Source organism: Caloenas nicobarica, chromosome 29, assembly GCF_036013445.1.
Source record: "Caloenas nicobarica isolate bCalNic1 chromosome 29, bCalNic1.hap1, whole genome shotgun sequence".
NCBI classification, from domain to species: domain Eukaryota; kingdom Metazoa; phylum Chordata; class Aves; order Columbiformes; family Columbidae; genus Caloenas; species Caloenas nicobarica.
The window spans coordinates 418,086-435,834 of record NC_088273.1 but is presented as its reverse complement, the minus strand read 5'-3'; the positions used below and the strand labels follow the sequence as shown (position 1 = coordinate 435,834).

The 17,749-nt window shown below is 60.0% G+C and overlaps 2 protein-coding genes across 2 annotated transcripts in view; both read left to right on the top strand.

Annotated features, from left to right (window-relative positions):
- Positions 1 to 6,596, top strand: part of LOC135999640 (vasopressin V2 receptor-like) — an 8,266-nt gene extending 1,670 nt beyond the window's left edge. The window contains 5 exon segments of the mRNA XM_065653200.1: positions 209 to 603; positions 4,063 to 4,255; positions 4,257 to 4,311; positions 4,314 to 4,472; positions 6,448 to 6,596. Of these exon segments, the coding sequence (XP_065509272.1) occupies positions 209 to 603; positions 4,063 to 4,255; positions 4,257 to 4,311; positions 4,314 to 4,472; positions 6,448 to 6,596 (951 nt within the window).
- Positions 6,597 to 7,795: 1,199 nt separating this feature from the next.
- Positions 7,796 to 17,749, top strand: part of SMC1A (structural maintenance of chromosomes 1A) — a 26,736-nt gene continuing 16,782 nt past the window's right edge. The window contains 9 exon segments of the mRNA XM_065653185.1: positions 7,796 to 7,990; positions 9,356 to 9,418; positions 9,421 to 9,438; positions 9,441 to 9,514; positions 9,516 to 9,543; positions 9,627 to 9,719; positions 9,722 to 9,738; positions 12,790 to 12,993; positions 15,449 to 15,687. Coding sequence (XP_065509257.1) covers positions 7,882 to 7,990; positions 9,356 to 9,418; positions 9,421 to 9,438; positions 9,441 to 9,514; positions 9,516 to 9,543; positions 9,627 to 9,719; positions 9,722 to 9,738; positions 12,790 to 12,993; positions 15,449 to 15,687 — 845 coding nt within the window. The 5' untranslated portion in view covers positions 7,796 to 7,881.

The window sequence follows — 17,749 nt, the reverse complement described above, 5'->3', positions numbered from 1 at the left end:
CATACCCCCCCTTTCTCCCCACAGACCCCCCATACCCCCCCCTTTCTCCCCACAGACCCCCCATAACTCCCCCTTTCTCCCCCCAGACCCCCCATACCCCCCCTTTCTCCCCACAGACCCCCCATAACTCCCCCTTTCTCCCCACAGACCCCCATAACTCCCCCTTTCTCCCCACAGACCCCCCATAACCCCCCCTTTCTCCCCACAGACCCCCCCGCCCGCCCCCAGCCCCTCGGGCACCCCCTGGCCCCCCCGCGACGTGGCGCTGGCGGCCGCCGAGGTCGCCGTCCTGGCCGTGGTCTTGACCTTGGCCCTGGGGGGCAACGTCCTGGTGCTGGTGGCCTTGACCCGGGGTCAAGGTCACGCCCGGCCCCGCCCGGCCGCCCCCTTGCGGCGCTACCTGTGTCACCTGAGCGTGGCCGACCTGGGGGTGGCGGGGGGACAAGTGCTGCCCCAGCTGCTCTGGGACGTCACCGACCGCTTCCGGGGGCCCGACGTCCTGTGCCGCGTCACCAAGTACCTGCAGGGGGTGGCCATGTTCGCCTCAGCCTACGTGGCCGTGGCCATGGCCTACGACCGGCACCGGGCCATCTGCCGGCCCCTGGGGGGCCACCGGGGCCGCCGGGCTGGGGACGGCAGGCGGCGGGTGTGGGGGGCGCTCGGGGGCTGGAGGGGGGGACGTGGGGACGCTGGGGACGGCGGCGGTGGCGCGTGGGGGCGGCTTGGGTGCTGGGGAGCGAGGCGCGGGGACAACGGGGACAATGGGGACACTGGGGATGGGGCTCGGGGGGACACTGGGGACACCGGGGATGGGGTGCGTAGAGTCAATGGGGACACTGGGGATGGGGTGCATAGAGTCACCGGGGACACTGGGGACACCGGGATGGGCGCGTAGAGTCAATGGGGACACTGGGGACACTGGGGACGGGGCGCGTAGAGTCACCGGGGACACTGGGGACACCGGGGGATGGGGCGCGTAGAGTCACCGGGGACATTGGGGACACTGGGGACACTGGGGATGGAGCATGTAGAGTCAATGGGGACACTGGGGACACTGGGAATGGGGCGCGTAGAGTCACCGGGGACACTGGGGACACTGGGGATGGGGCACATAGAGTCACCGGGGACATTGGGGATGGGTGCATAGAGTCACCAGGGACACTGGGGACACTGGGGACACTGGGGATGGAGCATGTAGAGTCAATGGGGACACTGGGGACACTGGGAATGGGGCGCGTAGAGTCACCGGGGACACTGGGGACACCGGGGATGGGGCGCGTAGAGTCACCGGGGACACTGGGGACACTGGGGACACTGGGGATGGGGTGCATAGAGTCACCAGGGACACTGGGGACACTGGGGACACTGGGAATGGGGCGCGTAGAGTCACCGGGGACACTGGGGACACCGGGGATGGGGCGCGTAGAGTCAATGGGGACACTGGGGACACTGGGGATGGGGCGCGTAGAGTCAATGGGGACACTGGGGACACTGGGGACAGGGCACGTAGAGTCACCGGGGACACTGGGGACACTGGGGATGGGGTGCATAGAGTCACCAGGGACACTGGGGACACTGGGGATGGGGTGCATAGAGTCACCAGGGACACTGGGGACACTGGGGACACCGGGGATGGGGCGCGGGGACACATTAGGTGTTGGGGACGGGGACGTGGGGACACTGGGGACACTGGGGACGGGGCACAGCGGGACAATGGGGGCACTGGTGACAGCAAGGGTGGCACATGGGGACAGTTCGGGTGCTGGGGACTGAGGCGTCGGGACCCTGGGGACACTGGGGACGGGGTGCGGGGACACGTCGGGTGTTGGGGACGGGGATGTGGGGACCCCGGGGACACGGGGGACGGGGTGCGGGGACACGTCGGGTGTTGGGGACGGGGATGTGGGGACCCCGGGGACACTGGGGACGGGGTGCGGGGACGCAGGGACACCTGGGACGGCATCTGGGAGCCCGCCGGGGGCTGGGGACAAGGGGACAGCGGGGACATGGCCACCGCCGTGGCCCCTCTGGGCCCCCCCGCGTCCCCAGCCCTCCGTGTCACCGCGGTGCCACCAAGCCCCAATGGCACCTTGATGTCCCCAGACCCCCATGTCCCCCTGGTGTCCCCAGCACCCCTGGTGTCCCCAGACCCCCATGTCCCCCTGATGTCCCCATCACCCCTGGTGTCCCCAGACCCCCATGTCCCCCTGATGTCCCCATCACCCCCGGTGTCCCCAGACCCCCATGTCCCCCTGATGTCCCCACCACCCCTGATGTCCCCAGACCCCCATGTCCCCCTGATGTCCCCACCACCCCTGGTGTCCCCAGACCCCCATGTCCCCCTGATGTCCCCATCACCCCTGATGTCCCCAGGCCCCCATGTCCCCCTGATGTCCCCACCACCCCTGATGTCCCCAGACCCCCATGTCCCCCTGATGTCCCCATCACCCCTGATGTCCCCAGACCCCCATGTCCCCCTGATGTCCCCATCACCCCTGATGTCCCCAGACCCCCATGTCCCCCTGATGTCCCCACCACCCCTGATGTCCCCAGACCCCCATGTCCCCCTGATGTCCCCATCACCCCTGATGTCCCCAGACCCCCATGTCCCCCTGATGTCCCCATCACCCCTGATGTCCCCAGACCCCCATGTCCCCCTGATGTCCCCACCACCCCCCTCGTCCCCCCACATGCCCATGTCACAGGCCACCATGGGGGGGACAGTGGCCGCCGTAGGGGGGTCCAAGCCACCGTCAGGGGTCCCAAGCCCCCAGGAGCTGGGCCCGGGCCGGCACACGCTGGCTCCGCTTGGCCCTGCGGTGGCCATGGGCCAGTGCGGGGCGGCCGGGGGCCAGCGTGGGGCAACTGGGGGCCAGTGTGGGGCAACCGGGGGCCAGCGTGGGGTGCCTGGGGGCCAGTGCGGGGCAACTGGGGGCCAGTGTGGGGCAACCGGGGGCCAGTGTGGGGTGCCTGGGGGCCAGTGTGGGCAACTGGGGGCCAGTGTGGGGCAACCGGGCGCCAGTGAGGGGCAACTGGGGGCCAGCGTGGGGTGCCTGGGGGCCAGGTGCCTGGGGGCCAGTGTGGGGCAACTGGGGGCCAGTGTGGGGCAACCGGGCGCCAGTGAGGGCAACTGGGGGCCGCGTGGGGTGCCTGGGGGCCAGTGTGGGCAACTGGGGGCCAGTGTGGGCAACCGGGGGCCAGTGAGGGGCGGACGGCGCACTGGTGGGGCAGGTGGGCAGCAGGGGCCAGTGTGGGGTGCCTGGGGGCCAGTGTGGGGCAACTGGGGGCCAGCGTGGGGTGTCTGGGGGCCAGTGTGGGGCAACCGGGGGCCAGCGCAGGGTGCTGCCTGGGGGCCAGCGTGGGGCAACTGGGGGCCAGTGTGGGGCAACCGGGCGCCAGTGTGGGGTGCCTGGGGGCCAGCGTGGGCAACTGGGGGCCAGTGTGGGGCAACCGGGCGCCAGTGTGGGGCAACCGGGGGCCAGTGTGGGGTGCCTGGGGGCCAGTGTGGGGCAACCGGGGGCCAGTGTGGGGTGCCTGGGGGCCAGCGTGGGGTGTCTGGCGGCCAGCGTGGGGCAACCGGGTGCCACGGTGGGGCAGCCGTGGGCCAGCGCGGGGTGCCTGGGGGCCAGTGTGGGCAACTGGGGGCCAGTGTGGGGCAACCAGGGGCCAGCGTGGGTGCCTGGAGGCCAGTGTGGGGTGCCTGGGGGCCAGTGTGGGGCGGCCGTGGGCCAGCGTGGGGCGGCCGTGGGCCAGCGCGGGGTGGCTGGGGGCCAGCGCGGGGCGGCTCCGGGCCAGCGCGGGGTGGCTGGGGGCCAGCGCGGGGCGGCTCCGGGCCAGCGCGGGGTGGCTGGGGGCCAGCGCGGGGCGACTCCGGGCCAGCGTGGGGTGGCTGGGGGCCAGCGTGGGGCGGCTCCGGGCCAGCGTGGGGCGGCTCCGGGCCACCGCGGGGTGGCTGGGGGCCAGCGCGGGGCGGCTCCGGGCCAGCGCAGGGTGGCTGGGGGCCACCGCGGGGTGGCTGGGGGCCAGCGTGGGGTGGCTGGGGGCCAGCGCGGGGCGGCTCCGGGCCACGGCCGCGCGGGTCAGGGCGCGCTGGGGCCCGCTGGCCACCGCCTGGACGCTGGCCCTGCTGTTCGGGCTGCCCCAGGTGGGCATTTTCGGGCAGCGCGAGGTGGGGGCCGGCGAGCGCGACTGCTGGGCCGCCTTCGTCCAGCCCTGGGGGGCCCGCGCCTACGTGACCTGGGTGGCCGTGGCCGTGGCTGGTGGCGCCGGCCGCGCTGCTGGGGGGGCTGCAGGTGGCGGTGACGCGGGCGCTGGGGCCGCGCGGCCGGCGCCGGGGGGCCGCGGGTTGGGGAGGGCGAGGGCCAAGAGCCACCGCATGGCCATGGTGGTGCTGGCGGTGTACGTGGGCTGCTGGGCGCCCTTCTTCTGCGCCCAGCTCTGGGCCGTCTGGGACCCCCGCGCGCCCGTGGAGGGTGAGCGGGCGCGGGGGGGCGCGGGGGTGGTGGGGACGTGGGGACGTTGGGTTATGGAGGTGGGGACGGGGTTGGGGACATGGGGATGGGGACATGGGATGTCATGGGGACATGGGGATGTTGGTTATGGAGGTGGGGACGGGGTTGGGGACATGGGGATGGGGTTGGGGACATGGGGATGGGGACATGGGGACATCGTGGGACATGGGGACGTTGGGTTACGGAGGTGGGGATGGGGTTGGGGACATGGGGATGGGGTTGGGGACATGGGGATGGGGACGTGGGGATGGAGTTGGGGATGTGGGGATGGGGTTGGGGACATGGGGATGGGGTTGGGGACATGGATGGGGACGTGGGGATGGGGTTGGGACATGGGGATGTCATGGGGACATGGGGACATGGGGATGTCATGGGGACATGGGGACGTTGGGTTATGGAGGTGGGGACGGGGTTGGGGACATGGGGATGGGGACATGGGGATGTCATGGGGACATGGGGACGTTGGGTCATGGAGGTGGGGACAGGGTTGGGGACATGGGGATGGGGTTGGGGACGTGGGGATGGGGTTGGGGACGTGGGGATGGGGACATGGGGACATCGTGGGACATGGGGACGTTGGGTTACGGAGGTGGGGATGGGCTGGGGACATGGGGATGGAGTTGGGGACATGGGGATGGGGATGTGGGGATGGGGTTGGGGACATGGGGATGGAGTTGGGGATGTGGGGATGGGGACATGGGGATGGGGTTGGGGACATGGATGGGGACATGGGGATGGAGTTGGGGATGTGGGGATGGAGTTGGGGACATGGGGATGGGGTTGGGGACATGGATGGGGACATGGGGATGGAGTTGGGGACATGGGGATGGGGACATGGGGACGTCATGGGGACATGGGACGTTGGGTTATGGAGGTGGAGGCGGGTGGTGTGGACGTGGGGATGGGTTGGGGACATGGGGATGGGGACATGGGGACATCGTGGGACATGGGACGTTGGGTTACGGAGGTGGGGATGGGTTGGGGACATGGGGATGGAGTTTGGGACATGGGGATGGGGACGTGGGGATGGGGTTGGGGACATGGATGGGGACGTGGGGATGGGGTTGGGGACATGGGGATGGAGTTGGGACATGGGGATGGGGACGTGGGGATGGGGTTGGGGACATGGGGATGGGGTTGGGGATGTGGGGACATGGATGGGGACATGGGGATGGGGACATGGGGACGTCATGGGGACATGGGGACGTTGGGTTATGGAGGTGGGGATGGGTGGTGGGGACATGGGGATGGGGTTGGGGACATGGATGGGGACATGGGGATATGGGGACATGGGGATGGGGTTGGGGGTGTCAGGATGGGGTTGGGACATGGGGATGGGGATATGGGGACGTCATGGGGACATGGGGACATTGGGTTATGGAGGTGGGGATAGGGTTGGGGACATGGGGATGGGGTTGGGGACATGGATGGGGACATGGGGACATGGGGATGGGGTTGGGGACGTGGGGATGGGGTTGGGGACATGGGGATGGGGTTGGGGACATGGGGATGGAGTTGGGGACATGGATGGGGACATGGGGACATCGTGGGACATGGGGACGTTGGGTTACGGAGGTGGGGATGGGGTTGGGGACATGGGGATGGGGTTGGGGACATGGATGGGGACATGGGATGGGGACATGGGGATGGGGACATGGGATGGGGTTGGGACATGGATGGGGACATGGGGACGGGGACATGGGGATGGAGTTGGGGACGTGGGATGGGGTTGGGACGTGGGGATGGGGATGGGGACATGGGGATGGGGTTGGGGACATGGGGACATGGGGATGGAGTTGGGGACATGGATGGGGACATGGGGATGGGGTTGGGGACATGGGGAACACAGGGGGACGCGGGGACAGCAGGGGGCCACCGGGCCAGCGCCCCCCCAGCGCCGTCCCCGCGGTGTCCCCAAGCGTCCCCGTGTCCCCAGGCCCCGCGTTCACCATCCTGATGCTCCTGGCCAGCCTGACCAGCTGCACCAACCCCTGGATCTACGGGGCGTTCAGCACCAGCGTGTCCCGCGCCGTGGGCCGCATCCTGTGCCCCTGCCGGGCCCCCCCCGGGCCCCCCCGGCCCTGAGGGGCCTGGGGCCAGCGCGGGGCGGGGCTTGCACCAGGGGCTTGCACCAGGGGCTTGCACCAGGACTCGCCGCGACCCGGCCGCGCACGAGGGTTGGCACGCCGGCGGCTTCTCCTCCTGGATCCTGGGACCCCCCCAGCTGAGCTGGGGGGCTCTTGTGCAAGGGGAGGGCTCTTGTGCAAGGGGGCTCTTGTGCAAATGGGGTCTCTTGTGCAAGAGGGGGCTTTGTGCAAGGGGAGGCACTCTTGTGCAAGAGGGGGCTTTGTGCAAGGGGAGGGACTCTTGTGCAAGGGGGGCTCTTGTGCAAATGGGGGCTCTTGTGCAAATGGGGTCTCTTGTGCAGAGGGGGCTTTGTGCAAGGGGAGGGGCTCTTGTGCAAGGGGGGGCTCTTGTGCAAATGGGGTCTCTTGTGCAAAGGGAGGGGCTCTAGTGCAAGGGGGGCTCTTGTGCAAATGGGGTCTCTGTGCAAGAGGGGGCTTTGTGCAAGGGGAGGGCTCTTGTGCAAATGGGGTCTCTTGTGCAAGAGGGGGCTTTGTGCAAGGGGAGGGGCTCTTGTGCAAGGGCGGACTCTTGTGCAAGAGGGGGCTCTTGTGCAAAGGGGTCTCTTGTGCAAGAGGGGGCTTTTTGCAAGGGAGGCACTCTTGTGCAAGAGGGGGGTCTTGTGCAAATGGGGTCTCTTGTGCAAATGGGGTCTCTTGTGCAAGGGGAGGGGGCTCTTGTGCAAGGGGAGGTTGCACGAGGGGCTGGGGCTTGCACGAGCGGCCCACGTGCAAAACCCTCGTGCAAACCCTCGCGCAAGGGCTGGGGGGGGACACACACACAAGGCGGGTAAAGGGGTGTGGGACAAAGGGGGGGTCACCCCCGCTTCTCTGTGCAAAAATAATCACCAATAAACCAACTGTTTGCTGAAAAGCCCCCCCGCCGTTCCCATGGCAACGGGACGGTCCATTCCCTCCTCCCCCCCCCGCCCCGCCTTGGTACGCTCCATGCAAATGACCCCGCTCCACCAATCGGAGCCCCGCATGCAAACGAGAAGCCGGGGGGGGGCGGGAGCAGCGGGAGGAGTGACGCGGGGAAAACCTATCAGCGGCGCCGCGGAGGGCCGCACGCAACCGGCTGACCTATAGGAAGCGAGGGGGCGGGAGTAGCGGAAGAGTGACGGCGGCGCGAGCCAATCGGCGAAGGGCGCTGCCGTGAACCAGCGCGGCCGCCGTAGCCGCCGCTTTTCCCGCCCGTCCCGGGCGCGTTTGCTGCCGCGTCGCCCCCCGGCCGTTCCCCCCGCCGCATGGGCTTCCTCAAGCTCATCGAGATCGAGAACTTTAAATCTTACAAAGGCCGCCAGATCATCGGGCCCTTCCGCCGCTTCACCGCCATCAACGGCCCCAACGGCTCCGGTGAGGCCCGCGGGGTGAGGCGGGTTTTGGGGCGCGGCCCGTGACGGGGCCTCTGCCACGGTGCGTTGCGGGGGGTCCCCGAGTTCCACGGGGTGCCCGCCCCCCATCCTACACCCTCCCTTTTTGGGGGTCTCCCCCCTTCCCCTTTCCTTCAGCCTCCCTTTCTCCCCCTCCCATCCCTGGGGTCCCCCCTATTCCCTGGGGACCCCCTCAAGTCTTGGGGACCCTCCTGAGCCCTGGGGACCCCCTCAAGTCTTGGGGACCCTCCTGAGCCCTGGGGACCCCCTCAAGTCTTGGGGGTCCCCCCTTGAGCCCTGGGGACTCCCCTTGAGCCCTGGGACTCCCCTCAAGTCTTGGGGTCCCCCCTTGATCCTTGGGGACCCCCTCATGTTTTGGGGTCCCCCCTTGAGCCCTGGGGACCCCCTCAAGTCTTGGGGACCCTCCTGAGCCCTGGGGACCCCCTCAAGTCTTGGGGTCCCCCCTTGAGCCCTGGGGACTCCCCTTGAGCCCTGGGGACTCCCCTCAAGTCTTGGGGTCCCCCCTTGAGCCCTGGGGACTCCCCTCAAGTCTTGGGGTCCCCCCTTCATTCTCCCACCCTCCTTGGCCCCATTCCCCCCTCCTCCAACCTTCCCCCTCCTGAGGACCCCCTCAAATCTCAGGGTCTCCCCTCGAGCCTTAGAGTCCCCCTCAAGTCTTGGGGTCCCCCCCCAAGCCCTGGGAACCCTCCTGAAGTCTTGGGATCCCCCCTTGAGCCCTGGGAGCCTCCTCAAGTCTTGGGGTCCCCCTTGAGCCCTGGGGACCCCCTCATGTTTTGGGGTCCCCCTTGAGCCCTGGGGACTCCCTCAAGTCTTGGGGCCCCCCCTTGAGCCCTGGGGACCCCCTCATGTTTTGGGGCCCCCCCCTTGAGCCTTGGGGACCCCCTCAAGTCTTGGGGTCCCCCCTTGAGTCCTGGGACCCCCTCAAGTCTTGGGGCCCCCCTTGAGCCTTGGGGACCCCCTCAAGTCTTGGGGTCCCCCTTGAGCCCTGGGGACTCCCCTCAAGTCTTGGGTTCCCCCCTTGAGCCCTGGGACCCCCTCATGGTTTGGGGTCCCCCTTGAGCCCTGGGGACTCCCTCAAGTCTTGGGTTCCCCCCTTGAGCCCTGGGGACCCCCTCATGTTTTGGGGTCCCCCCTTGAGCCCTGGGGACTCCCCTCAAGTCTTGGGGCCCCCCCTTGAGCCTTGGGGACCCCCTCAAGTCTTGGGGTCCCCCCTTGAGTCCTGGGGACCCCTCAAGTCTTGGGGTCCCCCCTTGGTGCCCTGGGGACCCCCGTCAAACCTCAGCCCCCTCCCCGCTCACCCCCTTTTTTCCTGCCCCCTTTCCCGCAGGTAAATCCAACCTGATGGACGCCATCAGCTTCGTTTTGGGGGAAAAAACGAGTAATTTGCGAGTGAGACTTTGCGGGACCTGATCCAGGCGCTCCGGTGGGGAAACCGGCCGCCAACCGCGCCTTCGTCAGCATGGTGTACTCGGAGGACGGCGCCGAGGGACCGAACCTTCGCCCGCGTCATCGTGGGTACGAGGGCGGGGGGCACAAATCTGGGGGGCTGGGGGCTTGGGGCGACGCTCTGACCCCCCCGCCGAAATTCCTCGGAATAGGGAGCTCGTCGGAATATAAGATTAATAACCGGGTGGTGCAGCTGAGCGAGTACAGCGAGGAGCTGGAGAAGCTGGGGATCCTCATCAAGGCCAGGAATTCCTCGTCTTCCAGGTCCGGGGGGTCCACGGGGTTTTTTGGGGTGTCTGGGGGGATTTAGGGGGGGAAGATGGGGGTTCGGGGGGGAATTTGGGGGATTTTGGGGGCTATGTGTAGGTTTGGGGGGAATTTGGGGGGTTAAGTGTGGGTTTGGGGGCATTTTGGGGTTAAGTGTGGGTTTGGGGGGGATTTTTGGGGGTTAAGTGTGGGTTTGAGGGTTTCAGGGGGATTTGGGGGTATGTGTGGGTTTGGGGGGTTTAGAAGGGATTTTGGGGGTTTAGAAGGGATTTTGGGGGGTTAAGTGTGGGTTTGAGGGGATTTGGGAGGTATGTGTGGGTTTGGGGTTTTAGAGGGATTTGAGGGGGTTAAGTGTGGATTTGAGGGTTTGGGGGGGTCTAAGTGGGTTTTGGGGGTTTATCGGGAATACGTGGAGGTTTGGGGGGTTAAGTTTGGGTTTGAGGGGGACACGGGGGTTAAGTTTGGGTTTGCGGGATTTGGGGGGTCTGCACCACTGTGTGCAGATTTGGAGGGATTTGTGAGATATGTGTGGATTTGGGGGGATTTTGGGGTGTTCTGTGTGGGGTTTTTTTTAGGGTCCCCCCATTTTCAGGCGAGGTTGAGTCCGTCATGATGACAAACGCCAAGGAATGGGCTTCTTAGGGTGGATTTGGGGCCGTTTGTGTGGATTTGGAGGCATTTGTGAGGCACTTGTGCCTTTGCGAGCCATCTCTGGATTCGGGAGCATTTTGGGGTGCTCTGTGTGGATTTTTTTGGGGGGTCCCCCCATTTTTAGGGCGCCGTGGAGTCCATCGCCATGAAGAACCCCAAGGAACAGGGGGGTTTTCGGGCTGATTTTGGGGCCGTTTGTGTGGATTTGCCGGGATTTCCAGCCCCTCTGGATTCAGGGCCATTCTGCATCGTGACGTGTGGATTTTTTTTGGGGGGTCCCCCCATTTTTAGGGCGCCGTGGAGTCCATCGCCATGGAGAACCCCAAGGAACGGGGGGGTTTCGGGCTGATTTTGGGGCCGTTTGTCTGGATTTGGAGGCATTTGTGAGGCACTTGTGCCTTTGCGAGCCATCTCTGGATTCGGGAGCATTTTGGGGTGCTCTGTGTGGATTTTATGGGGTCCCCCCCATTTTTAGGGCACAGTCGAGTCCATCGCCATGAAGAACCCCAAGGAACGGGGGGGTTTTCGGGCTGATTTTGGGGCCGTTTGTGTGGATTTGCCGGGGTCTGCTGCCCCCTCTGGATTCAGGGCCATTCTGCGTCGTGACGTGTGGATTTTTTTTGGGGGGGTCCCCCCATTTTTAGGGCGCCGTGGAGTCCATCGCCATGAAGAACCCCAAGGAACTGGGGGGTTTCGGGCTGATTTTGGGGCCGTTTGTCTGGATTTGGAGGCATTTGTGAGGCACTTGTGCCTTTGCGAGCCATCTCTGGATTCGGGGGCATTTTGGGGTGCTCTGTGTGGATTTTATGGGGTCCCCCCCATTTTTAGGGCACAGTCGAGTCCATCGCCATGAAGAACCCCAAGGAACGGGGGGGTTTTCGGGCTGATTTTGGGGCTGTTTGTGTGGATTTGCCGGGATTTCCAGCCCCTCTGGATTCAGGGCCATTCTGCGTCGTGATGTGTGGATTTTTTTGGGGGGTCCCCCCATTTTTAGGGCACAGTCGAGTCCATCGCCATGAAGAACCCCAAGGAACTGGGGGGTTTCGGGCTGATTTTGGGGCCATTTGTCTGGATTTGGAGGCATTTGTGAAGCACTTGTGCCTTTGCGAGCCATCTCTGGATTCGGGAGCATTTTGGGGTGCTCTGTGTGGATTTTTTTGGGGTCCCCCCATTTTTAGGGCACAGTCGAGTCCATCGCCATGGAGAACCCCAAGGAACGGGGGGGTTTTCAGCCTGATTTTGGGGCCGTTTGTGTGGATTTGGAGGCACTTGTGCCTTTGCGAGCCATCTCTGGATTCGGGAGCATTTTGGGGTGCTCTGTGTGGATTTTATGGGGTCCCCCCCATTTTTAGGGCACAGTCGAGTCCATCGCCATGGAGAACCCCAAGGAACGGGGGGGTTTTCGGGCTGATTTTGGGGCCGTTTGTCTGGATTTGATGGGATTTGCCAGCCCCTCTGGATTCAGGGCCATTCTGCATTGTGACGTGTGGATTTTTTTTGGGGTCCCCCCATTTTTAGGGCACAGTCGAGTCCATCGCCATGAAGAACCCCAAGGAACGGGGGGTTTTCGGGCTGATTTTGGGGCCGTTTGTGTGGATTTGGAGGCATTTGTGAGGCACTTGTGCCTTTGCGAGCCATCTCTGGATTCGGGAGCATTTTGGGGTGCTCTGTGTGGATTTTATGGCGTCCCCCCCGTTTTTAGGGCACAGTCGAGTCCATCGCCATGAAGAACCCCAAGGAACGGGGGGGTTTTCGGGCTGATTTTGGGGCCGTTTGTGTGGATTTGCCGGGATTTCCAGCCCCTCTGGATTCAGGGCCATTCTGCATCGTGACGTGTGGATTTTTTTTGGGGGGTCCCCCCATTTTTAGGGCGCCGTGGAGTCCATCGCCATGAAGAACCCCAAGGAACGGGGGGGTTTTCGGGCTGATTTTGGGGCCGTTTGTGTGGATTTGGAGGCATTTGTGAGGCACTTGTGCCTTTGCGAGCCATCTCTGGATTCGGGAGCATTTTGGGGTGCTCTGTATGGATTTTATGGGGTCCCCCCATTTTTAGGGCACAGTCGAGTCCATCGCCATGAAGAACCCCAAGGAACGGGGGGATTTTCGGGCTGATTTTGAGGCCGTTTGTGTGGATTTGGAGGCACTTGTGCCTTTGCGAGCCATCTCTGGATTCGGGAGCATTTTGGGGTGCTCTGTGTGGATTTTATGGGGTCCCCCCCATTTTTAGGGCACAGTCGAGTCCATCGCCATGAAGAACCCCAAGGAACGGGGGGGTTTTCGGGCTGATTTTGGGGCCGTTTGTCTGGATTTGATGGGATTTGCCAGCCCCTCTGGATTCAGGGCCATTCTGCATCGTGACGTGTGGATTTTTTTTGGGGGGGGTCCCCCCATTTTTAGGGCGCCGTGGAGTCCATCGCCATGAAGAACCCCAAGGAGCGCACGGCGCTGTTCGAGGAGATCAGCCGCTCGGGGGAGCTGGCCCCCGAGTACGAGCGGCGCAGGAAGGAGATGGTGAAGGCGGAGGAGGACACGCAGTTCAACTACCACCGCAAGAAGAACATCGCGGCCGAGCGCAAGGAGGCCAAGCAGGAGAAGGAGGAGGTGGGGGCGCCCGCCTCGCAGGCGCAGCGCCCCGCTTGGCTTTGGGCTCTGCGGGGCGTTCCTTTGGTGTTGGGGGGTTATTGGGGTTTAATTTGGGAGGGGTTTATTTGGGGTTTCTTGTGGTTTTGGGGGGGTTATTGGGGTTTAATTTGGGAGGGGTTTATTTGGGGTTGCTTTGGTATTTGGGGTTTTTTGGGGGGTTATTGGGGTTTAATTTGGGAGGGGTTTATTTGGGTTTTTTTGCAGGGGTTATTAGGGGTTTTGGGGGGATTTATTTGGGGTTTCTTCTGGTTTTTGGGGGGGTTGGGGGGGTTATTGGGGTTTAATTTGGGAGGGATTTATTTGGGGTTGCTTTGGTATTTGGGGTTTTTTGGGGGGTTATTGGGGTTTAACTTGGGAGGGATTTATTTGGGATTGTGTTGGGGGTTATTAGGGGTTTGGGGGGATTTATTTGGGGTTTCTTGTGGTTTTTTTGGGGTTCTGGGGGGTTATTGGGGTTTAATTTGGGAGGGATTTAATTGGGCTTTTTGGGGGGGGTTATTAGGGGTTTTGGGGGGATTTATTTGGGGTTTCTTCTGGTTTTTGGAGTTTTTTGGGGGGTTATTGGGGTTTAATTTGGGAGGGGTTTATTTGGGGTTGCTTTGGTATTTGGGGTTTTTTGGGGGGTTATTGGGGTTTAATTTGGGAGGGGTTTATTTGGGTTTTTTTGCGGGGTTATTAGGGGTTGGGGGGGATTTATTTGGGGTTTCTTGTGGTTTTTTGGGGGTTCTGGGGGGGTTATTGGGGTTTAATTTGGGAGGGATTTATTCGGGCTTTTTGGGGGGGGTTATTAGGGGTTTTGGGGGGATTTATTTGGGGTTTCTTCTGGTTTTTGGGGGGTTTGGGGGGTTATTGGGGTTTAATTTGGGAGGGATTTATTTGGGGTTGTTTTGGGGGGTTATTAGGGGTTTGGGGGGGATTTATTTGGGGTTTCTTGTGGTTTTTTGGGGGTTCTGGGGGGGTTATTGGGGTTTAATTTGGGAGGGATTTATTTGGGCTTTTTGGGGGGGTTATTAGGGGTTTTGGGGGGATTTATTTGGGGTTTCTTCTGGTTTTTGGGGGGTTTGGGGGGTTATTGGGGTTTAATTTGGGAGGGATTTATTTGGGGTTGTTTTGGGGGGTTTTTAGGGGTTTTGGGGGATTTATTTGGGGTTTCTTGTGTTTTTTGGGGGTTTTGGGGGGTTATTGGGGTTTAATTTGGGAGGGATTTATTTGGGGTTGCTTTGGTATTTGGGGTTTTTTGGGGGTTATTGGGGTTTAACTTGGGAGGGATTTATTTGGGTTTTTTTGCAGGGGTTATTAGGGGTTTTGGGGGGATTTATTTGGGGTTTCTTTGGTATTTGGGGTTTTGGGGGGTTATTGGGGTTTAATTTGGGAGGGATTTATTTGGGGTTGTTTTGGGGGGTTATTAGGGGTTTGGGGGGATTTATTTGGGGTTTCTTGTGTTTTTTTGGGGGTTTTGGGGGGTTATTGGGGTTTAATTTGGGAGGGATTTATTTGGGGTTGTTTTGGGGGGTTATTAGGGGTTTGGGGGGGATTTATTTGGGATTTGGGGGGGTTATTGGGGTTTCTTTCGGGAGGGATTTATTTGGGGTTGTTTTGGGGGGTTATTAGGGGTTTTGGGGGATTTATTTGGGGTTTCTTGTGGTTTTGGGGGGGATATTGGGGTTTAATTTGGGAGGGGTTTATTTGGGGTTGCTTTGGTATTTGGGGTTTTTTGGGGGGGTTATTGGGGTTTAATTTGGGAGGGGTTTATTTGGGTTTTTTTGCGGGGGTTATTAGGGGTTTTGGGGGGATTTATTTGGGGTTTCTTGTGGTTTTGGGGGGTTATTGGGGTTTAACTTGGGAGGGATTTATTTGGGGTTTCTTTGGTATTTGGGGTTTTTTGGGGGGTTATTGGGGTTTAATTTGGGGTTTCTTGTGGTTTTGGGGGGGTTATTGGGGTTTAATTTGGGAGGGATTTATTTGGGGTTTCTTGGGCTTTTGGGGTTTTTTGGGGGACTTATTTGGGCTTTCTTGTGGTTTTTGGGGAATTATTAGGGTTTCTTTTGGGGGATTTATTTGGGGTTTCTTCTGGGTTTTGGGGGTTTTTTGGGTTTTTTTGGGGGTGGGTTTTGGGGGTTTCTTGGGTTTTTTTGGGGGTGGGTTTTAGGGTTTTTTTGGGTATTTTTCTGAGCGGGGGTTGTGGTTTCGCGTCTTTTCTCTTTGTGGGTTTTGTTTTTTGCGGGGGGGGGGGGCTTGCGGTTTGTATTCTATTTTTTTTGGAGGGGCGAGTTTTTCGTGGGGTTTTTTTGGGCGTTTGGTTCATTCGGTTTGTTTCATTTCTGGGGGGGGGGGGGGACTTTTGGGGTGGGTTTTTTTTTTAAATTATTCTGATTTTTCGGTGTCCCCGAACCCGTTTTCCCCCCCCGATCAGGCGGATCGTTACCAGCGCCTCAAAGACGAAGTCGTCCGCGCTCAGGTTCAGCTCCAGCTCTTCAAGCTTTACCACAACGAGGCCGAGATCGAGAAACTCAACAAGGAATTGGGCTTAAAAAACCGCGAAATCGATAAAGACAAGAAGCGGATGGATCGGGTGGAGGACGAGCTGAAGGATCGCAAGAAGGAATTGGGCAAAATGATGCGCGAGCAGCAACAAATTGAGAAGGAAATTAAGTAAGAAACCGTCACAATTTAAAAGGGGTTTGGGGAAAGCTCAAAAAAACCCCCTGAAGTTAATAACTTTGGGCAGGGAGAAGAAAATGAAGTGAAAACCCCCCAAAACTAAAGGTGGCGAGAAGTTCTGAAAGCGCTTAAAATTGATTAAATTTGACAGAGAAAAGGAGTTTGAGAACCCCCGAAATTAAAGATGAGAAGCTCTGGAACTCCTTAACACTAATTAATTTTGACACGAAGAAGAAATTACATGACAAACTTTTAAAATTAAAGGGGAGAGGCTCTGAAACCCCGTAACATTAAATAATGTTGAGAAGGAAAAGGAGCTTGAGAAGCCCCAAAATTAAAGATGAGAAGCTCCAAAACCCCTTAACATTAATTAATTTTGACGCAAAAAAGGAATTAAATGACAAACTTTTAAAATTAAAGGTGAGAGGCTCTGAAAACCCTTAAAATTAATTAATTTTGAGAAGGAAAAGAAGCTTGAGAAGCCCCAAAATTAAAGATGAGGAGCTCAAAAAACCCTTAAAATGAATTAATTTTGACAGCGAAAAGGGGATTAAATAAGAAACTTTAAAGGCGTCGTTTGGTGAGAAGTTCTGACCCCCAAAAACGGGAGTTTGGGGGGATTTGGGGGCTGTTTGGGGGGATTTGGAGGGGTTTGTGAGGTACTCGTGGCTATTAGGGGATTTTGGGGTGTTCTATGTGGAATTTTTGGGGGGTCTCCCCATTTTTAAGGCACATTTGAGTCCATCACGATGACAAACCCCAAAGAACGGGGCTTTTAGGGGGGATTTTGAGCCCGTTTTTAATTTTTAAAGGCAGCGTTTGCCGGAAGAGCGCCGAGAACCTCAAAACGGATTTTTCGCAGGGAAAAGGACTCGGAGCTGAACCAGAGATGTCCCCGGTACATGAAGATGAAGGAGAACACGTCGCAGTTCTAAAATAACCATATTTTTTGCAGGGAAAAGGACTCGGAGCTGAACCAGAAGCGTCCCCAGTACATGAAAATGAAGGAGAACACGTCGCTGTTCTAAAATAATCCCATTTTTCGCAGGGAAAAGGATGTGGAGCTGAACCAGAAGCGTCCCCAGTACATCAAGGCCAAGGAGAACACGTCGCTGTTTTAAAATAATCCCATTTTTTGCAGGGAAAAGGACTCGGAGCTGAACCAGAAGCGTCCCCAGTACATGAAAATGAAGGAGAACATGTCGCTGTTCTAAAATAACCATATTTTTTGCAGGGAAAAGGACTCGGAGCTGAACCAGAAGTGTCCCCGGTACATGAAAATGAAGGAGAACACGTCGCTGTTTTAAAATAATCCCATTTTTTGCGGGGAAAAGGATGTGGAGCTGAACCAGAAGCGTCCCCGGTACATGAAAATGAAGGAGAACACGTCGCTGTTTCAAAATAATCCCATTTTTTGCAGGGAAAAGGACTCGGAGCTGAACCAGAAGCGTCCCCGGTACATGAAAATGAAGGAGAACACGTCGCCGTTCTAAAATAACGATATTTTTCGCAGGGAAAAGGACTCGGAGCTGAACCAGAAGCGTCCCCAGTACATGAAAATGAAGGAGAACACGTCGCTGTTTCAAAATAATCCCATTTTTCGCAGGGAAAAGGATGTGGAGCTGAACCAGAAGCGTCCCCAGTACATCAAGGCCAAGGAGAACACGTCGCTGTTTCAAAATAATCCCATTTTTCGCAGGGAAAAGGATGTGGAGCTGAACCAGAAGCGTCCCCGGTACATGAAGATGAAGGAGAACACGTCGCTGTTTTAAAATAATCCCATTTTTCGCAGGGAAAAGGACTCGGAGCTGAACCAGAAGCGTCCCCGGTACATGAAAATGAAGGAGAACACGTCGCTGTTCTAAAATAACCATATTTTTTGCAGGGAAAAGGACTCGGAGCTGAACCAGAAGCGTCCCCAGTACATGAAAATGAAGGAGAACACGTCGTTGTTCTAAAATAATCCCATTTTTCGCAGGGAAAAGGACTCGGAGCTGAACCAGAAGCGTCCCCAGTACATGAAGATGAAGGAGAACACGTCGCTGTTTTAAAA